General features: G+C 48.2%; 2 protein-coding genes across 10 annotated transcripts in view; one reads left to right on the forward strand and one right to left on the reverse strand.

Annotated features, from left to right (window-relative positions):
- KIF17 (kinesin family member 17) overlaps positions 1 to 5021 on the reverse strand; it is a 50317-nt gene extending 45296 nt beyond the window's left edge. For 2 of the 8 annotated variants that reach the window (XM_081895217.1, XM_081895215.1), the window contains exons 1-2: positions 3796 to 4975; positions 2531 to 2677 (exon numbers count right to left, since the gene is read on the reverse strand). In XM_081895217.1, the coding sequence (XP_081751343.1) occupies positions 2531 to 2677; positions 3796 to 4026 (378 nt within the window). In that variant the 5' untranslated portion in view covers positions 4027 to 4975. Of the gene's footprint in view, positions 1 to 2530; positions 2678 to 3795; positions 4977 to 5002 lie in introns of those variants that run through there. The other 6 variants (XM_081895216.1, XM_081895213.1, XM_081895212.1 and 3 more) reach the window with 5 other exon arrangements.
- Positions 5022 to 5977: 956 nt separating this feature from the next.
- Positions 5978 to 22071, forward strand: LOC309360607 (suppressor of SWI4 1 homolog). 2 transcript variants are annotated; one of them, XM_081895257.1, is made up of 12 exons: positions 5978 to 6119; positions 6219 to 6389; positions 7074 to 7175; positions 8121 to 8171; positions 9150 to 9320; positions 12869 to 12945; positions 14679 to 14786; positions 15259 to 15382; positions 15601 to 15679; positions 16994 to 17123; positions 17264 to 17424; positions 18182 to 22071. In XM_081895257.1, exons 1-12 carry the CDS (start codon positions 6102 to 6104, stop codon positions 18613 to 18615), a joined length of 1626 nt encoding a protein of 541 aa, XP_081751383.1. In that variant the 5' UTR covers positions 5978 to 6101; the 3' UTR covers positions 18616 to 22071. The 2 variants fall into 2 exon arrangements, with proteins under 2 accessions (XP_081751383.1, XP_081751384.1); XM_081895258.1 differs by lacking the exon at positions 9150 to 9320.
- Positions 22072 to 23855: the final 1784 nt, after the last annotated feature.

The following is a 23855-nucleotide window of genomic DNA, read 5'->3' on the forward strand; positions in this document are numbered from 1 at the left end:
GAACATGATTTCATAAAATAGATATTCATCAAGTTGGTGCTTGTTCAGACTAATTAACTGGGAGCAAAGTTGTGTGGCCCTCACCGGTTCTGAATCCCTTCCTATCCTTCACCTTTGCAAAGAAACTGTGGACACTTAAACGCTGCAGCTTCTTCAATTCTTAGAATCTAAGTGCCTTACCTTGGTTCAGAAGGGATTGCTGCTTCACAATTAGTATTGCTTCTAATTTCCTTATGAATACTGCACAATTATATTCCATTTATTTAATCACTACTTGTAGACCCGATTAAAACAGCAAACTTAAAATTACCGGTATGTACTAGGTCCAACTGAATTCACATTGGATAAACATGTTTAAAGATTACAATTCTGGAAGAAACTTACAATGAACTCATTGGGATCTACTTAGGTGTTTAGGTTCTGAGTGACAGCACAGTGTGGTTGCTGTTGTTTTCAATAATTGCACACCATTAAAAAACCAACAGAAAACTTTTATGTGCTTAATTCTTGTTTATCTGACTGCTGGTTAAGACCCAGGACAGCTGGTATTTCCTAAATCCACCATCCTAAACGCCCACTGTTCTTTGGAAATTAGATTATATATTTCTACCAAATCTCATGCGCCTTTCTATGTCTTTCTGCACCTGCACATACATCTATGTGCCTTAAGCCAGCTTTTGCCAACCTGGCGCCCTCCAGATGTTTTGGACTACAACTCCTGGCCTTGCCTCACCCTCACTCCAGAAGCTTCAAGTATTTGGGGTTGCATTTGTTTTTCTCCGGGGGACTAGGTATACCTCCGCTTCCTGCCCCCCATGCCCTGGCACAGTAAGGAGCAGGAGAGGAGCAAACTGCTTGTGCACATTAGATCATGGTTCAAAATAAGTTATTTTAAAACAATGTGTTTGAACCAGGCCAGCATCTCTCTACTGCACCTGAAGACAATAGGTTGTACGTCACAGAAAACTATTATTTTCTGCCCACAGGATTCGCTGCCTGAAGCAGCTTCCCAACTCTGCCTAGTGGTATGGCTGGTCATAACTCTTGCTGGTTAACTGGAGTCACATACAGGTCACTGAATTTCTCTATGGAATGAAGTACTCCACCAGCAAGGAAAAAACCACCTTACAATTATTTACATGATCACATTTCCCAGGGAGAAAGAAAGACAAGTCAAGAACCACCAATCTTGCTATGGTAGGGTTACCAGACATCCCCGTTTCCCAGGGACAGTCCCCAGATTTACGAATAAGTCCCTGGACAAATTCCATCCCCGGAATGTCCCTGGATTTCATCTAATGTCCCCGGGAAATGCAGCAGCGGCAGTCTCAGCAGCCTGGAGCAGTTGGCTCTGGCTGGCTTCAGGAGCTGCTTGGAAGTCCCCATATGATGGTGGTGCAGGGGCTCTAAGATGCAGCTTCCAGGCTGCCTCCATCTTCCCTGACCCCAGCAACTCAGCTGTGAAGGGAGGCTTCATGCTGCCTATTGGAGCAGCCTCCCACCTCCTACTTGCGTGCAAGCAGGAGGGGGCAGGGATCTCTCAGGCAAGGGAAAGCCTCCCTTCCCAGCTGAGGGATCCGTGCCCCCTCCTGCTTGCACACAAGTAGGAATGGGATTGGGGCTGCTCCAATGGGAAGGGAGGCATCGTGCTGCCCAAGCCTCACTGCTGCTCTTGGCCCTCCTTCTCTGCCTTCCGTGCCTGACCCACCACACACTGCTTCACCACCGAAGAACCAACAACTCAGGGGCTGCCCAGGCTCATGGAGAAAGGAGATAGAAGCCTCAGAGGAAGGGGAAACGTGGCGGTTGAGGCCATTGCTGCAGCATCAACGTCCCAAACATTCATTCATTCATTCATTCATTCATTCATTTAAAGTTTTATTGAAAAAAAATCTGGTAACCTTATGCTAAGGGTTGCTGGCTGACTGACTTTCATTTCATATCAGTCTGTTTTACTTCAACACCTCTGCTCAGAAAACTCAACCAAAACATGACTTTGCTCTCAGGAGCAACCAGTTGCTCACACTCCATGTTCTTGCTCCCCTCATGCAAAACGAGTCTCTCACCCACTTCCTGGTTCACAGCTTGCTTCCAAGCCAGAATCAAAATTCCATTCAAACTGATATTTGTTCTCTTTTGGAGGTAATCAATGCTGTGGGGCTCTGTGTTGCCTTATCTGTTGTGATGTCTCTGCTACCAATTTTAGATGTCTTTGGGGAGATTATGACTCGGCTAGCATTGGGGGAAGTCAGGGTGGGGCTTCTGGATTTTCTTAAGCCAGTCTTGGATTTAATAACTCACCTAGTAGCAGGAACACTGCAGGGAACATTTCGATAAAAGTTTGTCATGTGCCCTCCTTTATTTATCCCCTATACAAGTGTACCTTGCTTATCAGTTTTTCCAAGACAGCTAAGGTTCAAATTTTAGCAAATCAAGTGTCCAAAGAGAGGCCCTCTAGATATCAGAATTGCTAATTGTGTAAACAAGCCCTTAGCCAGCTAGTCCATTGGACAATTTTAATCATATGTACCTGCACACTCTCAAATAAGTGTTCAAATGCTCTGGGAATTATACCCTTCTGGGAAGATGGATCCAGAATCCCTTGCATGGTAAAAGACTTCCCACTTCCCGTCTGCCCATAGGCAAAGATGGTACCATTATAGCCTTCTGTAACACCCTGGAATTTAAACAGAAAATGCAGATTAATAATAACCATCAGCTTGGATTTGTGTTCTCAGTTCAGTGTCTACCCTTCCTCAAGAGATTTTGTTTGCAGGCAAACTAACCACAGGCATCAGCTTCTATTAAGATCCACTCAAATATTTAATTAGAATAAGCAAGCATCTCTGGGAGTGTTTCAAAAAGAATTGGATATGAGATAGCATGGATGTAGGGGCTCCATAGCCCAGGGCTTACAGAAGTTAGAGTTACTGCTACTTGCCAATTCTGCAATGAATTCTGTGATGAATTCTGTGTAGGCAGAATAGTCTTTCATACATATTGTCCTATAGATCAGCAGGGAACTTCAATTCCCATCATCCCTCATCACTTACTATGCTAATAATAGAGTGCAACAACATGTGGAAGACCAGAGACTCCCCACCCCAATAGATAACCATCAGTCTTCAACCATGCCATAGCTGAATTGCAATCTGATCTAACACAGGGCCCATCATCATCTACAGGAAAAAGAGGAGGGGGGAGAGGAAATTGAAAAGTGTGTGTGATATATTATTATAACTACATACTGCACTCTTTCCTGAGGTATGTCCCTTTGAATTGGATTTACTTCTTGGTAGTCATAGAATCATAGCATTGTAGAGCTGGAAGGGACCCAAGGGGTCATCTAGTCCAACCCCCTGTAGTGCAGGAATCTCAACTCAAGCATTCCTGACAGATGGCTACCCAAACTCTGCTTAAAAGCCTTCAATGAAGGAGACTGCATCACCTTGTGAGGTCATGCATCGGCTTGCTCTGTAATTTTGTTTTGAGCAGGTTAACATGAAATGAGGGCCCTAAGTCTGAAAAAATTAAAGGCCACTGATACAGATTTTTTCTGCTCCAGTACCTTAATTTCCCCTCTGCTTTAAGTTACCCACTTCCCTAGGGTAAGCAAAGTATGAACGCACACACTTAAGTACAGTATGTGACCTTTATATCACTGAGCTGTAGATTTCCCAATAGGTAAAGGTAAAGGACCCAGACAGCTTTCTGGATCTGCTTCTGGTGTAATGGAACACCATGGCGGAAGCCAGAGCACTTGAAAATGCAATATCTGCAGCTGGTTGCACTCACCTCTATGAGGGGGTAGGCAATTTCATTATAGATTTGCTCTGTGTTGTGGCTCATGTTATACGCCCCATCAAAGGTGAACTGTTTGGGTGGGTCTTCTGATGCCATAGGGTTCTGGATAAAGCACTGGCCACAGGAGCTGTCCATGTTGACCACCACCTTGCAGCCCAGCTGCTTTTCACGCTCATTCAAAGGGCGGCAACGCACAATCACTTTCACCGCTTCTGAGGCCATCTTCAAGGCCCATGAACTTGGGCTTGGAGACTTGGTGTGGGGCTAAGGCACGTTACTTCCAGCACAGGAAGTAGGGCTTGTGCTCACTTCAATGGAGTGTCAAGAACAAGGCAGTAGAAAAAGGCAGCTTGAAGGCCAGCTGCTGTGCTGTCAGACAACTGGCCAAGGGTGAAGACTGTTTTGCCTGGCAAAGCAAGTAGTACAAAACAGGTAATTCCTTTTGGGTAAGATCAGTGCAGGGGGTGTGACCGTAACAGGGCAACATGTGCTACACCAGGTGATGAATTTTCTAGGAAAATACTGTATGGGACACCTGAAGTGCCACAGGAGAAGTGCCAAGTATGTGAGCGGCCGAAGGCAGTACTGTGCTAGGGCAGTGGGGTGGGAAGCCTGGCAGAAGAACAGGAGTTCTTCCTTGGTCTTGCTTTGGCAGGAGCAGCGATGAGCAGTAGAGGCGTTTCCTCAGAACCTGGAATGTGAGTGTGACCTCACAAAGACCCTGCTAGGCAATGAAGGCTCCGGGGCCAGCGGCCTGCAGCTCCGCGCAATGTGCATGGGCGGGCATGGAAGCCCTTTTCTTGCTTCCCCCAAAGACTGGGTGTTGCTGAAGGGAACACCGGGTGGGGAGCCACACATCAGTTTCACCTCTAAATCTGCCAGAGATGATCCATAAAGGGGGCTGTCAAGCCCAGAGCCTTTGTAGCTCCAGGCCCTGGCAGCCTGAGCAGCTGGGAACTGGCACAGCACCAGGGGGCGCAGAGGGCGGGGAATGGGGCAGCTGGCCCGGGAGGGGGGGCCTTTCTCCAGCACCGCTCAGGCCTGGCCCACAAGCGGAGCAGGGGGGGGGACAGCTGAGGGGCCGGGAGCGCGCGGCAGGAGCGCGGGGAGCCTCACCGCAGCCTTACGGGGGCTCCGGAAGGAGCCAGGTCCGGCGCGGCCGAGGGATCCCGCTCCGCCGGCGCAGCCCCCTGCCTACCCGCCTCGGGGGTCGAGGGCGCGGGAGGGAGGAGCGGGGCCGGCATGGAGGGAGGCTCGGGCCCGGCGCCTCTCGCCGTCCCCTCCGCGCGGGCCTGGCCTGCGGGGCGCCGCTTCGCCGTCCAGCCCGCCGGCTCCAGGCAGTGGCAGTGGCGGCGTCGGCGTTGCTCGGGCGACCGGCAGCGTCTCTGGGCGCCTCTCTGGGCGCGCGCAGCAGCCTCCCAGGCGGGGCGAGGAGCGCCGGAGGCCGGCCAGGGCGCGCCCCGGTCCGCGGGTGGCTTTGGCCCTTCCTTGCCCCGCGGACGCCCACCTGGGCTAAGGGGGGAGCGGAGGCCCCTTCCCGGGGAATTGTGCGGCTGCTCCGGCGCCCCAGCGGGTTTTCGTGTTGAAACTCGAAAAGCGGCGCAGGAAAACTGGCTTCCCGCCACGAAATCTTTTCGCGGTGAACTCGGGGCTGCCACGGGATGGCAAAAAAAGTGCGATCCCTGAATTGCCCCGGAGCATTAAACCTTTGGCACCGGACTGAATCCGAAGGTGTGGGAAATTAGGCACCAGGCTTTTCACTCAAAAAGAACATCTCCGCCGGCTTTCTTTCAAGCCTTTCTGCCCTGCCTGCATAGCAAGGGATGCAAAAGGCTCAGAGATTTGGTGCTTTGTTCTATACCTGCGTGTGCGGTTAAAGCTAAAAATGCGCGCAGCCCCCCCCCCCTCACCTTTGGGAGAAAAGAAAAGCTAGTTAGGATACATGAAAGAGAATCGGGGTCGAGGATCCGGCTGGAGGCCGGGAGTTTCGTTACGGGACCGGCCAGCTCGGCAGGCTGCTCTCTCGGACTGAGGCCTGGCTTTCCTGGCGCTGCTCCAACTCCCTTGGCAGAAAAGCCGCTCCTTCCCAGCAGCGCCGCCCCCCCCCCCGAAGTGCCCGGCTGCTCGGGGCCAGACAGGCGGGCGGGCCGCTTTCTCGGACCGGAGATTCGCCCGTCTAGCGGGCAACCCGGACCGCTGATTGCGCGGCACTTCCGGGCGGGGCACACGCGGCCGGAAGTGGAGGGGACCGCGTGCTCGCTCTTTCTCCGGAGGAGCCCGAAGCCGCCGCCGCCGCGATGGGTCGTCCGCGCAAGGTGAGGCCTGGGCCGGGGAGGGGCGGGCGGGGAGGGAGGGAGCGGCGCCTGCCGGCCTCGCCGCCGGCCTTCACGAGGTCTCGCGTTCCTCCCTCGCAGAGCAAGAACCAGAAGAAGGAGCGCGCGGCCGCCCAGCTGCGCGGCCAGGAGGAGTTCGGCTCCGTCCCGCACTCCTTCGTCTTCCACCGCGGCCGCGTGGGCAAGAACCTGCAGCAGCTCATCCTGGATGTCCGCCGCGTGATGCAGCCCTACACGGCCTCCAGCCTCAAGGTGAGGCCGGAAAGAGAGGCGGAGGGGAAGTAAATGGGGGCAGGCCGGAGAGGAATTCCATATCTTACAAATGGAATTTGGCAATTGGGGCTTCTGGCTGATTCTAAGGGGAAAACAGGCTACTATATGGGGATGAGGAATTAAATACACACATAAATGCCCAGAAAACAGTTTGGTTCTCTCTCTACATACATTTAAAAATGTGTGGTCTTGGACCATTTTTGTTCAGAACAATAAAACATTGCTCCAGTCAGCATAATCCCTCTGACAGAGGCTGTCTAAATTCTGCATCATTTAGGGGGTGGGCTGTGTGGTTGTTTTAAAAAAACCTTGCGAACATTTTGCCAGTTATACAGATCTGTGTTTATGAAACCTGGATCACATAGTACCTAGCCATTTTGCATATTTAATGCAAAATGCTAGTCCTTGCGATGGTTTAGTTTTGTTGCAAAAGTGTTCAAGGATGTAGTTGGGAATGGCTGGGGGGGGGCAGGTAGGGTAAGAATACCAGAGGCTTTCCTGAGCACATGTCTGCTCAAAATGGATTTCTAAAACTCTAGTAACTTCAAAGCATTTTACTTCAACTAATTTAATTAAGTAATTTAAAGACAATTCTATGTCCTAGTTTTTGTCTGGCAGCACAGACAGCAGAGCCACACTGATTACAGGTCTTGACTTTTTCAGGTGCGCAAGAAGAACACTCTGAAAGACTTTGTGGCAGTGGCTGGACCTCTCGGTGTGACTCACTTCTTGGTGTTCACAAAAACCCCCACCAATATCAACCTTGTAAGTTAAGCAGTGAGAAGTTGCTGAGTGGTGGCAACAAGTGGTTCCAATATTGTTCTGCCCTGCTAGTCTCGTGTTTTGGTTCTGTTAGAACAGGCATCGGCAAACTCGGCCCTCGAGATGTTTTGAGACTACAGTTCCCATCATTCCTGACCACTGGTCCTGATAGCTAGGGATGATGGGAGTTGTAGTCCCAAAACATCTGGAGGGCCGAGTTTGCCTGTGCCTGTGTTAGAATGTGCAACTTGAATTCTTTCTCTCTATATTGATGCTTTTCAAACTCTTGTCTTCAAATTGATTTGTCTGTTGAGGACAATTTTGTGTTGTCATTGTGAAGCTTCTACTCATGGCAGGAGATTCTGGAGCATGTACTAGATTTTACAGTCAATTCCTCTGGAGCAGTGACCAAGCTTCTTGGGCCCCGTTGCTGAGTGAACTGAGTACAGCCTCCTGGGACACACAAGTCCCCCTGCTTGCCACTTCCTGCAATATGTAGTCACAGAGCAGTCTTCCCCAACCGGATGCCATCCAGAAGGGTACCAGGTTGGGAAAGGCTACCATGAAGCAGTATGGCAAGGCAGAATTGTCGGAAAGGCTTGTCTGGTACTGACCCTCTCACTGAGGGAGTCCTGATAAGCTTCTGAAGAACTTTATCATTCTCCAGAACCCTGCTTTGCAGGATGGACTGTTGTGAAAGCTCAGGTCCTCTTCCTCTTATACCCTCTGTTGGTTTTGTTGGCCCAATTGAAGTATCATTGTAACTCTGCCTGATGACCTGATGCAAATGATGACAATGTGTTTTGCTGAGTGAAACCTGTGATTCTCACTTCAAAGTAAACGCACTGATGCATCTGGATTTTGCAGAACACTAAAAGCAGAGTTTGAATTATGACAATCAATCTGCCTGTGGTAGAGGCTACTCTGATTGATTTCTCTCTTCCTCAGAAATTCTTCCGTCTTCCTGGTGGACCAACCTTGACCTTCAGAGTTGCTCAGGTACCAGTTGCTGGAAATAGTAGGGTAGGCTAGTTAGAATACAGCTGCCTCTGAAAGACCCTTTTATAGCTTGCTAAGGTTAGAAGGGTTTTTTGCTACCTGTTCTTTCTAGTGGGTTATTTTTATATCGCCCTTCATCTGTAGATCTTAGGGTGGTTCACAGCATAAAAATACAAGATTAAAACAAAATACATAATAAAAACAAGAACAAAAACCAAGCAAACCAATAACCACCCTCCCACTCCTCTTACAGACTGCTAATGTGGTGTTCTGTGAATCCTTGACCTAGGTGAATTGTTTATCTGTACTTCAAGACAATCTAAATTTTGCAGCCTGTATCACTTATGTAAATTGCCTAATTTATCCTGGCTTTGTCACTACTGAACATCATATTCAGCCACCCCTTTAGCTTCAGGGATTTCAGGAGTACAATTTCCTAGCATATATTTGCTGCTATGAGGTCTAGAAACCTTTTTTTTTTTTAAATGAAAGCTTGAGATGCTCATGAAGCTGAACCAGTACCAAGTCTACAGGCCTTCTGGATATCAGGGTTTACATCAAGGATGGGCACTCCAGATACTGCTGGAGTATAACTCCCATTATCCCTGACCTTTGGCTGTGCTGGCTAGGCCAGATGTGAGTTGTAGTCCAATAGCATCCAACCCAGGTGTGAGTTGTAGTCCAATAGCGGCCACAGGTTCCCCACCACTAGTTTACAGGTGGTGGGGAATTACCTCTTGGTGGTGGGGCACTACTGTGGTGTACTACCTCTAGTGATAATAATCACTAATAATAATAATAGAGAATCTTGGTACTAGTGCAAGATTCTCTATTATTATTATTAGTGATTATTATTTAATTAGATTTGTATACTGCCCTTCATCCGAAGATCCCAGGGTGGTTCACGAAAAAAAAAATGAGAATACAAAGTACAAGAATACACCTCTGCTGCTGCCTCACTCATCTGTTTCACTTCAGTATTCGCTCATCAAAGATGTTGTGTCAACCCTGAAGCGGCACCGGATGCACGAGCAGCAGTTCACCCACCACCCACTCCTGGTCCTCAACAATTTTGGCCTTCAGGGCATGCACATCAAGGTCATGGCGACTATGTTCCAGAACATGTTCCCTTCCATCAATGTCCACAAGGTAGGTGTGTGCTGGCCTGGAGACTGTGGGAAGTCAGCTTGATGGTCCTGCTCTGCTACTCAGATGCCTCTGGCCCTGCTCTCCCATGGTGTGTCATACAGGTCAGCTCTGCCCTGCTTCTCAAACAGAGCGTATGTTATTCATAACACTTGTGTCTTCTTCATCTGCAAATCTCAGGGCAAATTTACTTCTGTGAGGTTGGTTAAGTGGGAAACGTGTGGCCTCAGTTAAGGTGTGTCTTGGCTTTACCATGTTAGATTGGAAGTGAAAGCTCACATAGTTGGAAGCTTCTTAATAGACAAAAAATATCCCTCACCTAGAAAACATTGGGGAGAAGGCAAGAGTGGAACCTACTCCCTGATGTGAGTTAGAGAGGTTAGTTTTATAGAGCATTCAGTCTGAAATGGCACCTCTGTGACAACAAAGCTAGTGGCAGGATGACCTCATCCAGGATATATAGAGTGTGTTTGTGATTTAGACCTGTTTTCTATTCTAGAAAGGGATTGTGGAAATTAATGTACCGTATTTCTCAGCCCATAGGGCGCACCTAGGGTTTTTTTGGGGGGGGGGAAGAAAAAAAATATTTCTCCCCCAGGCACAGGGCTGGGGCGGGGGAAGCCTGAGCTTCCCCAGCCCCCAGAACAGGCTGCTATCCGCAAGCCTAGGGAGCCCGGTGGGAAGTCGTGCCGGTCTCCCCTGTCCTCTTGGTTCATGTGGGAACCAATGACACTGAAAACAATAGCCTCCAGAAGATCAAAAGAGATTACGAGGCTCTGGGCAGGAAATTGAAGCAATTAAATGCACAAATTGTCATCTCACCTGTCCTCCCAGTTGAACGACGTGGCGCAGAGAGAGAGGGAAAAATAGTGGAAGTGAACAGACCTCACCTGGAGTACTGTGTCCAGTTCTGGGCACCACAGTTCAGGAAGGACACTGACAAACTGGAACGTGTCCAGAGGAGGGCAACCAAAATGGTCAAAGGCCTGGAAACGATGCCTTATGAGGAACGGCTAAGGGAGCTGGGCATGTTTAGCCTGGAGAAGAGGAGGTTAAGGGGTGATATGATAGCCATGTTCAAATATATAAAAGGATGTCACATAGAGGAGGGAGAAAGTTTTTTTCTGTTGCTCCAGAGAAGCGGACATGGAGCAATGGATCCAAACTACAAGAAAGAAGATTCCACCTAAACATTAGGAAGAACTTCCTGACAGTAAGAGCTGTTTGACAGTGGAATTTGCTGCCAAGGAGTGTGGTGGAGTCTCCTTCTTTGGAGGTCTTTAAGCAGAGGCTTGACAACCATATGTCAGGAGTGCTCTGATGGTGTTTCCTGCTTGGCAGGGGGTTGGACTCGATGGCCCTTGTGGTCTCTTCCAATTCTATGATTCCCCAGGCTTGTGGATATCTGCCCGGGGCGCGCTGAACTCAGCACGCCCCAGGCATCGGGATGCAGGCTGCTATCCGCAAGCCTAGGGAGCGTGGCAGTAATTCCTGCAGGCTCCCAAGGCTTGCGGATAGCTTCCTGAAGCCTGGAGAGCGAGAGGGGTCAGTGCGCACCGACCCCTCTCGCTCTCCAGGCTTCAGCGAAAGGCTGCATTCGCCCCGTAGGACACACACACATTTCCCCTTCATTTTTGGAGGGGGGAAAAGTACGGTATATCTTTGTGTTGGAACTGCAGTGCATCTTGATGCCATTCTTGTGCAGTGGGAATCATTGTAGAGTTGGAAGGGACCAACCCCCTGCCATGCAGGAATCTCAACATGTCCCCCATCCAATTTGAAACCATACCAGACCCTACATAGCTTGGCAAATGTGCTAACAGTCTTTTTACTGCTCCATATGTGGTTGGGCTCCAGCTCCCCCCATGCCAGCAGCAGGGCCAATGGGCTGGAATACTCTGAGCTGCAGTCCAGCTACATCTGGATGGTTGCAGGCGCCCCACCTCTGCCTAACTGGAACCTTCCTGTGAATTGGAATTCCTTACCCATTAAAAGGAAGCAAGGGACAGGGAAGTATCTGCTCACAAATGGTCCTCATAGCGCAATAAAAAGGTAAAGGGACCCCTGACCATTAGGTCCAGTTGCAGACGACTCGGGGGTTGCGGCGCTCATCTTGCTTTACTGGCTGAGGGAGCTGGTCATGTGTTTGATACCAGGGGCACTTGAATTAAAGCTGGAGGGATGTGTCACTTGCACTTAAAGAGGTGCATCTACATTTTCTTGGTCAGTTCTCAGGACAGTGGGCTAACCCCTCTCCCCACATCATCCTGCCTCCACCCCAGCCCGGACTGGGCTCATGTTTCCTCAGCAGTGCTGGTGCTTCTGGGAGGGTGGTGAGGGAATCTCTAGAATATTGTAACTGCATTTCCATTGGGGGATGGGGTTCAGTGCTGGATAGAAGACCTTCCTGCTCCAGTAGGCATAGAGCAATTCAGAGTGACGACATCGGTATTGTGGCCGTTATTTTTTTAAGGGACACCTCACCCCTTCTTGCCACCTTAGTTCTAATGGTGGAACAGATGCAAATGATGATAGCATACCTTTGACATGCTCTGTGATGGCGCTGGTGCATCTGTGCTTGGCTCCCTTATGGAGGTCCTTCTGCACTTGGTGCTTCTAGCATTAAGCTGTGGCAAGTGCAGCCTGTCTTCTTTAGAAACTCTAGGCCACAGTTTGTGGGCAAATGAGGCAGAACTAGTCCTGAGCTGCTTGGGATTTTGTGCTTTGTTTCTGGATTTGATTCTTTTGTGGACAAGTAGGATTTCCAAGGTCCTTCACTGGATAGCACTCACTTTATATGCAAATACCTAACACTCGTCACTAGTGGGGAAAGATTCCAGGGATATATGAACAGGATGAAGCACAACCATGAGTTAAACTTACTCTGAATCAGCACTGTGTTTTTGGATATATTGCATTGGTAAGTCAGGGGGCCCTTTACCTTTTTAAGCTCAGTTACCGAAGTTGGATACCTAGAGCTGGCTACAGCTAAGTTGTGCACTAGTAGAAGCTAGCACATTGAGTCCTGCTAGCAGAATGGGACTTCCTGTCTCTCTGCCCAGAAAGGTCAAGAGAAGCCCCAGGAGGAGGAGGAGGAAGTTAATTCCGTCTGCCAAGCAGAAATGCTTGTGCAGACAGAACAATTGCCTTAGCACAATGTTGAATTCCACCTCAAGAGTACTAGGGAAATTGGGTACTAGGCCTCCTGGGTTCTACAAAGGCTGTCACAGCTAGGGAATCTCATTGCCATCTAAAGTACTTGTCAGATGAGGAACTTCATCATCATTTATTATTTACACCCCGCCCATCTGGCTGGGTTTCCCCAGCTACTCTGGGTTGCTTCCAAAAAAATATTAAAATACAGTGGTTTGTTAAACATTAAATGCTTCAGCCTTCAGATGTCTTCTAAAAGTCTGGTAGTTGTTCTCTTTGACATCTGGTGGAAGGGTGTTCCACAGGGCGGGTGCCACCACCGAGAAGGCCCTCTTAGGCCATATTGTGAGCCTTGGTTCTCATGCTGTTGTGTTCTCTTTTCTCCTACCCTGCCCCAGGTAAACCTTAATGCCATCAAGCGTTGTGTACTGATCAACTATAACCCAGACACCCAGATCCTTGAATTCCGGCATTAGTAAGTATCTTCTGTCTCATGCTGTGCTCCTCCCAGTGCTGAAGGATCAGATCTGAGCTCACAGTAATCTGCATCTGCAAGAGGGACATATTGCATGCATGGCCACTTTCATAAAATATATTTTAATTAGTCTGTGTTAGCAGTTCATTGTGTGCCTGTCCGCATTATGCATGTCAAACATTCATATTATTGTGCTCATTAAACAAAACACTGTTTTGCACTGTAAGGATGTACACTCGGGGAAGAAATATTCTTTGTGGCTTTGGTTTGATGATAAAAGATAAAGCTCAGGGCAGCATACCAGGGGTACATCCTATTTTATCCTTGCAATGTAAAATAGTATAGACCAGGGGTCACCAACCTTTTTGGACCGGGGCACATTTCAGATTTTGAAAGAGTGCAGTTGGCACTAATCACAAAATGGTACAATATGGCTCCTGGGGGGGGGAGCATGGCATGGCACAAAATTAAGAGAGTAGCCACAGTGAAACATTTCCTGTAATTGTATTTCTACATAAGAAAGGAAGACGGGAGTGCCTGGCGTGCTCTGGTCCATGGGGTCACGAAGAGTCGGACACGACTAAACAACTAAATGACAACAAATATAAGAAAGGGTTTAGCCTATTGACTTTCAGCCTGACACACAGCAATTAAAGGCACAAGAATCCTGTTTGCCTCCAATGCCAACCATAAACCCAAGCCTAGGATCCCATCCTGCACCTAGTTACAAATATTACTTCTGAGGAAAAATGTACACCATTGTTCTGTAAGTTAGTGAATTCTTAATGCGTGCCTAGTTTTAGCCTCTGCACAGTAGGAGGGATACCCAAGCCTCTTAGCAATGTTCTCACATTACCTTTGGAGGGGAGGGGGGTTTATTATCATCCATCCACACTTGTTCCCTAGTAGTACTTGCAGAAAATGGCTTCTAGGTGTGCCTGATCTCAGATAAGCCACCACAGGAAAGATGCATTCTGGGAGTTAGGAGGAAAAGAAGGGCAAACTAGGTGCACATGGTGAGAGTGTGGTCTGCTGGTGTGTCTCTGGTCTTAATCTGAAACAAAACATTCTGATGAATCTTAAGCCGCTTGGGAACAGGAGTTTAAGGGATTGCTGTCTGGTGTCACACTACTTTCTTCCTTTTCAAGGTGTGTTTTTTAAAAAAATATTTTATTAAGGTGATTTCAATTAAAGGTAATACAGTGATACAGAAAAAAAGAAGGAAATGTGAGAGGGAGAAAACTAATAACAAAGATACATATCAAAGTGAAAAGCGTTTTGAACCCTGGAAAATTTATCTAACCAACATTTTTTCTAGCCACCTGCCTTGTTGGGCCCAGAGCAAGTGGAAGACAACAGGTCGTGGTGATCAAGGAGTTTGCCCCTGAATCTAACAGCTAAATTTTCAAGATTGTATTCCACACCCCTAGAGAGTTGTAAGAAGATTGTGTCAGCTAATATAGGAGCAAGGCAGGGATAGTGTCAGCACATCACATTTCACATACTGACCCTTGCCAGAGGCCTCAGGCAGAATAGAGAAGAGTCTCTCCTAGGCCTGCATCCAAATAACCTTTAATTGGGGACGCCAGTGACTAAATTTAGGACCTGGTACATGGCAGTGCATATCTGCTCTGCCTCCTCCACCCTTACCCATCAAACACAATAGCAGTGGCTTGCTCCCCTTGCTTGATGGAATGCCTCCATGCACCTCTCCTGCCCTTGGTGTTTTGCAGCAGTCTGAAAGTGGTGCCTGTAGGAATAAGCAAAGGGCTGAAGAAGATCATGCAGGAGAAGTTTCCTAACATGAGCCGTCTGGAGGACATCAGTGAACTATTGGTTAGGTGAGAAAAAGACCCTCCACCTCCCCATAAAGCTAAGCCCCCACTCCCACCCCATTCAAAGTGTAGGTTCATTTTGGGTCCTGGGGCAGGTTGAGCTGTTCTTAGCAGAGCTAGAGACTCAGTAGAGACTAATGGTTTGTGAATAAGGCAGGATGTAAGGAGGTTTGTGCATTTTGGGCCCTGTTTCATGATGCCCTTGCTCTTATTTTCTGTTCCTTTTTACTTCTTCGTGTATGTTTAAACTCCTGTGGAATGCCAAACCAGCTTGATTCTCATGCTGCCACATCCTCTTCTTTATTGGTGCCCATTCTTTTCCCACCCCACTTCTTCCCTTGTGTGTCTCACCTTGCTGGGACTGTAAGCCTGAGGACTGTAAAGCTAGTGTCTTTTCTTGCCTTGTTTTATGTGCAGAGCTCCTCTGTTAGCAGCATGCCAGGAATAATAATGTTTTCCTTCCCTCCCTGCAATGCAGAGACATCAATCTTTCTGAGAGTGAAGCTGAGCAAGATGGCAGTCACAACACCACAGAGCTGCCTCAGGCCTACGCTGGCCGGGGGAACATGAAGGCCCAACAGAGCGCTGTCCGCCTCACCGAGGTCAGGCCATGGAACTCTTGAGCTCACAGAATGGGAGTGGGTGGGGGGGCAGCATAGAGCTGACCTCTGCTCTTCCAGCTGCTGTCTACGTCAGCAGTGAAAGTCCTGATCATCCCAATTGGGATAGCCATGAGGGCTGCCAGGCTCCTGCAGGTGGTGGAGTGGTGGTGATGATGGTATCTCTGAACTAATGAAGTCTCCGCCTCTTTTCCCAACAGATTGGCCCTCGAATGACCCTGCAACTGATCAAGGTGGAGGAAGGGTTAGGCCAGGGCAATGTGCTCTATCACAGCTTCAGTGAGTGTCTTCCCAGTTCATGGAGCCCTCCTCTCCTGAGCTTCTATGTGGAAAATAATACCCCCCACCCCCACAAACACATTTAAAAGGCTCTAGAATATTAATCAGCCAAAGGCCTGGTTGAAGAGGAATGTTTTTGCCTGGCGCCTAAAGGTGTATAATGAAGGTGCCAGACAAACCTCCCTGGGGAGAGCATTCCATAAATGCCACTGCAGAAAAGGCTCATTCTTGTGTCGCCACCCTCCAGACCTCTTGAGGAGGAGCCACACAAAGAAGGGCCTCAGAGAATGATCTCGGGTTCTGGGTTGATTCATATGGTGAAAGGCGGTCCTTGAGGTATTGCAGTCATCATCATCATCATCATTTTATTCGTATGCCGCCTTTCCACACTTAAAAGCAATGCTCAAGGCGGCTGACAACATGACAAGAGTGACATAATTACAAAAGTCATAATAAATAAACCACATCAAAATTACACAACCAAATGGAAAACAATTTCCACATAAATCAAAATCTAAAACTAAGAATACAGCATTAACATAACAGTTTAAAATGACATAGGTAAAAAAATAACAGCAATTTCAAAAACAAAAATGGAGCCCTCTCTGCCCAGCGACAGCAGTCCTTTATGGACCAGGTGGCGAGTGGCAGGATGGGGCCCTCAGGTGCTGAGCAGGGGAGTCCTGAGCCATTTAAAGCTTTATAGGTCAAAAACAGCATTTTGAATTTAAAGGTGGGGGGAAGTTAAACTCACCTAGCAATGGCTAGGGGTGTACCCCAGTATTAAAGATATTGGACAATAAGTCTGTATAACTTCCAGCCATGTATAACAGTGCATGAATAAATCTGCCATTGCTGCCTCCCCAGAACAGCAAAAACAGGCTGTTGGGCATCCAAGCATGTTGCATTCAGGTTGGTGAGCCTGTTGTCAGCCGTCGTCTTCAGTTGCTGAGTTGTGTTTGTGGTGCCACCGTCACTTTCTTAGATAAAAAGCACTTGTATGTGATACCTGCTCCCACTGGGTTCCCAGCTGCCCTTTAAGGGAGTAGATATTGAGTGGAACGCAATCACTCCATTGGTGAAGCATTTAAGCTTCCCGGATGGAATGATCTCTCTCGGAGCCCGCCCACCCCAGTTCTGGGGTTTCTACCCTTCCCCACCTGCCAGTTGGGGAGAGAAGCCCCAGTTCCACTAGTGGGACTCATTAGGTTGGCTGCTTAATTGAATCTATCCCCATGTGTTTGTTTTATACTTGCTAATGTGTAGTGTCAACGTTCACAGCTGTTGGTTTTAATTTCTCACTCCTGCCCTCAGTTTATAAAACGGAGGAAGAGCTCCAGGCGGCCCTGGCCCGGAAAGAGGCGAGGCTGCAGCTGAAGGCTGAGCGGCGCCGCAAGCAGGAGGCAGATGTGGAGCGCAAGCAGGAGCAGAAGCAGGCTCACAGGTGAGGGAGAGAAGAGCCAGAACCTTGCGTCCCACAAAGCTGCTGTCCCTACATGCACACATTCCAAAGTAGCATGCTGCTTTGCTTTGGGAGGGCCGATACATGCACTTGTGATTGTGTTGTTGGTTTGCGGGCTGCAGGAAGAAGAGTCTGGAGGGGATAAAGAGGAAGAAGAAGCAGGCAGAGGGAAGCGACAGTGATGCGGAGGACCCTGGGATGCAAGAGGACCAGAAGGTGGATGAGCCATCAGACGATGACATGGAGTATTATCGGCAGGAAGTAGGAGAAGAGCCTGATGAAGGTTGGTATCTAATTACATAAAAAAATTCCTTCCAGTAGCACCTTGAGACCCACTAAGTTTGATGCATGTGTCTGAAGAAGTGTGCATGCACACGAAAGCTCATACCAATAACAAACTTAGTTGGTCTCAAGGTGCTACTGGAAGGAATTTTTTTTATTTTGTTTCGACTACGGCAGACCAACACTGCTACCTACCTGTAACTGGTATCTTAATTAGTAGTGCTTAAAAGACCTGGCAGCTAGGGACCCTCCTGGATGCAGCTGATGAAAACAGTTGTGCTTCGGAGCATGAGCTGGGACACTTGCAAGGTAAACGCTCAGGTGCATCTATCCAAGGGGAGAGGGAGGGAGGGACACTGCATGTGTGAATGCTACCTCCTAGCTTCGTAGGGACCACCAGTTATACCTGTGTTACATGTAATAGTCTGCTCAGAAGCAGCCACCGTCCCACCCTTTATATGGCACCCTGTCCTAACTTTCTGACCCTGAGTGATGTTCTTCCAGAGTGACCAGATGCAGAGGAAGGGAAAATTTTATCAGCAATTTCCTAGTCCAGCAGGACAAGTTGCCACCTTCCAAAATTTCCCCTTTGTAATTACAATGCTACAAGTTTTGTTTTTCTCTTCCAGCAGCTCTTTGTTTTTCTGAGGGTCCTGACATACCACTTGAAGACCAGTGGCCTAAAGAGCCTTTTGGACTTCAAGGCAGCGTCGAGGCTGTAACTATCTTTATCTTCTCTCCTTGTGACCCTCCTTTAGATCTGTTTCCCCAAAGCGCTAAGAGGAAACGAAGGCCCAGTCAGTCCACCAGAGCTGGGAAAAGGCATAAATGCACCCATCCTGCTGGTGACCAGAGCCCAGCAGCATCTGCAGGGACCAGCACCAAGGCAAGGAAGCAGAGGACCCCACGGCCCGTCCAGTGGAAGCAGCAGAAGTTGAGAGGCTTCTCTCCTCGACAGCCCAAGGGGCCCCAGAGTCAGCAGCCGAGGGAGGCTGGTCAGCCCGCGGTGCAGCACAGAGTGTCACCAAAGGCCAGGAGGAAGCGGCCCCAGGCCCCAGGGCAGCACCACACCCGGCGGCAGCCTGGCTCAAGGCCCTGGGGGCAGGGCAAGTCTGGACTGCGGCAGAAGCCGGTGCTCAAAGGGAAAGGAAGCTTCCGAAAGCCCGGACGTTCAGGGCAGAGGCCAGCCTAGAGCCCTGGGCCCCCTCTCTTGGTTTTGTATAGCTGTTTGCAGGATACATATACCTACTGATTCACCGTGAGCTGCCTGCCTTTGTCTGCCTGTCTCTGTGGGGCTTGCTCTTTCCCCATTGCTTTGCAAGGCACAAATATCTTTGAATCGCTACAGAATTGGCCAGCGGTGTCTGTCAGCTGGATATGGTGGCTGATAAGGCTTGTTTGCTGGCGAGGGGAAATGGAGCGGGGGAAATCAGTTGTTGCTGGAATAGTGGGAGATTGAAGACAGCTGAAAAGTGTGGTGGCTGGTATCCACTGGAACTGGTGAGGCAGAAGGGAGAGAGGCCAACAACAGTAAGTGGAGCCCGAGCCAAAAGTGGGCCGATCCCATTCACTTTGTTTTCTGCCTCTTCCTTGAAGGGCAACACTGATAATGGGGGGGGGGGGACAGATTGGCATGCCGTTTTGCCCCCTGAACTGATTGTGAGAAGGCAGGGGCAGGCAGGCCGAGCTTGGTGAGGCAAGTGCCTCGTTTGTCCTCTTGGGCCAGCCTGATTCCTTCGCGCAATATGTAGTGATGGCTGCCGTTGCAAATGTCTTTTCAGGGAGGATAATTCTTAGCCAGCAAGCCTAGTAGTCACTGATACACATTACCTCCATTATCAAGTGTCAATATGCCTTTGAATAACTCTTGTTGGAGAGCAACAGTGGAGAGGGTGGCTGCATTTGTGTTTTGTCTCTGGGTTTCTCACAGGCACCCGACAACTGAGAACAGGATAGGTCTTTGGACTGATCCAACAGGCTCTTAAGTTCTTAACTGTGCAGCTTATTGAGGGTATAGTTCATAACTAATTCTGTTCTACTCCTCTTTGCTCTTTTTAAAAGTAATTTAAATTACTTTTGGACACTTCTTAAAATGGGCCATGGAGCACCAGTGACCCCGAGGTTGTTGGATTCCAGCTCCCATCATCCCTGACCACTGGCCACGCTGGCTGGCTGGGGCAACTGGGAGGTGGAGTCCACAATTTCTGGGGAGCCACGCGCTCTCCATCCCTGCCTTTGAAGGTGGTCAGAGCAAGATAGACAAAGTGTGGATATTCCCCTTTGAGGAGACCCATTTGTCTGAGAAGTGGTTGATACTTGATCACACTGTTACGGTGATGAGATTCCATGAGCAATTTTCAAGAGTTTTCTGGTCTCAGAATGAGACCCATTAAAGGAAATTGCTGCTTAGCCATGACCACTCTACAGATTCTTCATAGTTGTGTCCATGTTTGGAATTCCAAAAGCCTTGCCTTCTGAAATAATAGTAAGAGCAAGTATTCTAGTCCTCATGGGCAAGACAATTTTTAGAATAGTGATCTCTGTGGCTCATTTCAGGCATCAAGCTGAACCATGGTTAACACAGCTTGGCATGACGATCTCTCATTGTTAAAGCAGTTGATTTAAGAGGTCCTTATGTAGGTTTCTCTGTCTTTTTGCCTGAGAGAACAAAACACCACTACAGCTGTTTCTCCCCCATCAGGAAAAAAACTTATGTGAGAGACAGATAAATGGAAATGATAAATGGAGCTCTCAAAGTGGCAATCACTAGCATCCTTAATAGTCTGCACCACATTTTGACTGTCAGAGGAATGCTCCATAGGAACTCAAATGTCCATCAAAAACTCTGGAGAACATTTCCTTTTATCTTAAGGTGGGTGTGGGACCTTTTCTCTGACAGGACTCTTTAGGCCTGAAATTTGCTTATAAAATACTAAGCAGCCATCTGTACATTGATCAAGAGAAATATATCTTATAGGAACTACATACCCTTCAGTCTATCCCTCCATTCCTGCTTTGGTGATTGCTGAATTTAGGCTGTAAACATGTTTGAGAGGATCCACAAAGTGTCCAGTTTTCTGTCCTGTTTGAAAAGCTCTTTGCCAAATGTTTTCTTCAAGTCCATGTGTCTCACCTTTCGCCTTCGAGTCATAAGTTCGTTGGCACCTGTCTGTCTCAAGACAATGGAGTGTGCCTCCTGGGGCTAAGTCAAACCACTGGAGAATTACAGCACCAGCTGTGGCTGCAGAGACTGTTAACTGCTGCCTCCAGCTTTGGTTTTGCCGTGTTAGCAGCACTGAAGTGACCTTTCCGGGGCACAAGCCTGGGCAGTGGAGGTCCTGGGTTGCCCAGACAACAAGACCACACTCTTGGCCCCACCGATGTGGTCCAAAGGAAAGGAAAACAGTACATTTGACACTAGGTTGGTTGCAGGAGTTGCCGGAAGGAGACGTACAAGACACCATCCAGCTGTCTTAGATACTCCACTCTAGATTTGTGTTACTCCTTCGCCTTTTCTTATTCCAAAGATGTCCTGCCAAAAAAGTGGGTATGGGTTTCTCCTCCTCAAGCCTTTCTCATGAATAGGTCAAGATGTGAGGCAGTGGAGCTTTGGATCAGAATTTTACTTCTCCCATGTGGGCTACCTTCTCAGGTTGTTGAGCCCCATCCACCTCTCACTTCCATCTCCAACACATGCAAAAGCCACCTTGACCGTTGGGCCCACTACTCAGTACGCTGAAGGCTGTCTTCTCAGGCGGGGGAAGTCCCTATCTCCCCAAGCCGGCCAGTTGAAGCCATTTCTTGGGTGCTGCCACTTGCATACTGACAGCTTCAAGGAGTCACAGATGAGAGCTGGAAACCAAAGGTGGACAAAGTACCCCAGAAGGAGCACGACATCTCCCCCACTAAAGGGACTACCCCTCCCCAACACCCCATAATTGGCATGACCCAGCTAACTTTAAACATGCCCAAATCAATGGAAATTGAAAACATTTTAACTCTTGACTGGATTGTGCCCAACCAGTTCTGCAGTTTGTATCAACTTACTCTGCTAAGGAGCCATGCAGGGCACTGAAACTTACCAGGTATTATTTTTATTTGACTTGTTAATCACTTGTTCCCAAAAGGTCTTTAAGCAATTTAGAAGACATCTAATGATTTCAAGCATACTTTGCACCTTGTGCTGTGCTCTTTGTGCTGCTGCTTTGTTTGGGTGGAATTGCCTTGTGCCTCCAGGGCCAAGTCAAACAACAACCCGAGAGTTAAGACCTGCATGAGTTCCCTAAGGTTACATTCCTTAAGCAGTTGGACTTTTGACCAAGTAGTACTTGATCTTTAAGTTTATAGGACCTTCTGACTATTTCTTCCCTCCTCCCGGTGAAGCAGACTTCTGTTTTTTTTTTCTTTTAAAAAATCCTTTCACCATAGAACATTTAATCAGAGACATACAGTAATAAAACATCCCGCTCTCACCCAGAAGCTGATATTTGCATGCAAAATAATAACAGAAGTTCTTATCTCAGACTCATATTTGTATAGAAGGCGATAAATGGTTGAAGTTAACCAATACAGTCTTATGAGAGGAGTCCTCTAGTTTGGATTTTAGCCATGTACTGTATGTAATAAAGCTGTGCCATTGAAATACAAATGAGTCTTTGCTTCAAGCCTTGTGCCAATTTTCTTTTAAAAAATTTCACAAGTGCTATTTGCCATACTTCATTGTACCAATTTGTTAGAGAAGAACCTTCTAAGTTATTGTATTACCTCATTATTGTGAGCCTGGCTGTTAGTAGAACTTTTTAAAAGTTTAGACGTAAGTTTTATTTGGACAAATCCTTCCTCCCAGAAGAGCCACCCCCCCAAAGGTCCACCACACCTGTTTGTAAGAAGCAGATTCTACAGCCTCTGGCGGTTTGTTGAGGGGCTTCTATGGGGTAACTGCATAGGCAGGAGTGCCATTTTTGCACTATTTTAAGTGCTACCTCTCACAGAGACAGATTTCCTCTACACTGAGATCCACACCTCTGTTTCCTGCATTTGCCTTAAACCATCTGTACCCAGGGCTTTTTAAAAAGAAAAAAGGTGCCACTACTCACCATGAAGTTGTTACAGTAAGTGCCAAACTTTTAACATTTTAAATAAAAAACGGTGCCAGTACTGCATACCCTTGAGTACCCCCAGAAAAGCAGCACTGGCATCCCGTGTCTATTTGCATTAACAGCTTAGACACTAGACCCTGTTCTACTTCTTTAGCAGAATCCCACAGTACAGTCATACCTCATGCTGCGTCCACTTCAGGTTACGTATTTTTAAGCTGCGTCCCACAGCAACCCGGAAGTACCGGAATGGTTACTTCCAGGTTTCACAGCATGCGCAGAAGCACTAAATTGCACTGCGCACAGACACAGCACTTCTGGATGTGAACACTTCGAGTTGCATAAGCTGTATGAAGTCACCTTGAGTATGCACTCTTGCTTAAGAACGTACTGTCTGTCTGACCTACCATTCTTTGTAATAAACCCAGTAATTGTAACCTGTTCAGCAGATGACGAGATTGGCCAGTAATGTACCAGTTGACAAGGCTCTATCTCCTGTTCTAAGGGGCGGGACAAATAACTTCAAACTTTTATCCTTATTTAATAAGGTGAAGTGTTTAGCCACAAACCACACAACACGGGGAGTAACAAACTAAGCTGCAGTAATTGTGAGAAAACCTTTCAAGACGTTATGGATGGATGATAAAAATAGTCATGAGTTATAACCCGGACTGCAGAGGGCCTGTTTCAAGACTCAGGCAAAGTAGTGATTTATGGAATATCAGAAAGATAACATCAGAAGCAACATGCTGAGCTTGGGTTACCACTAATCAAGAAGATAACAGTAGGGCCTTAACCAACAGTAGTACTGGAGGCCTCCCACACCTAATCTGGAGTCCCTCCACCACCCCAGAGGGAGAAGAGCTGGGGGGGTGGAGGGATAAGAGGGAAAGCAGTTGGCCTCTGGCACTGCTAAGGCATGGTACCTATTTCCTGTTTGCCTGAAGCCTTTTGCTAAGCTAAGCAGCAAAAGTTGCACAAGGCTATGCTGAGTGGGCATGGGACGCGGGTGGTGCTGTGGGTAAAACCTCAGCGCCTAGGACTTGCCGATCGCATGGTCGGCGGTTCGAATCCCCGCAGCGGGGTGAGCTCCCGTCGTCCGGTCCCAGCTCCTGCCCACCTAGCAGTTCGAAAGCACCCTTAACTGCAAGTAGACAAATAGGTACCGCTTTATAGCGGGAAGGTAAACGGCGTTTCTGTGTGCTGCTCTGGTGCCAGTCACGCTGGCCACGTGACCCGGAAGTGTCTGCGGACAGCGCTTGCTCCCGGCCTCGAGTGAGATGAGCAGGGGCCTGTCAGGCAGGGGTACCTTTACCTTTACGCTGAGTGGGCAGCC

This window comes from Podarcis melisellensis (genome assembly GCF_964234715.1).
Source record: "Podarcis melisellensis genome assembly, chromosome: 17".
Taxonomy (NCBI): domain Eukaryota; kingdom Metazoa; phylum Chordata; class Lepidosauria; order Squamata; family Lacertidae; genus Podarcis; species Podarcis melisellensis.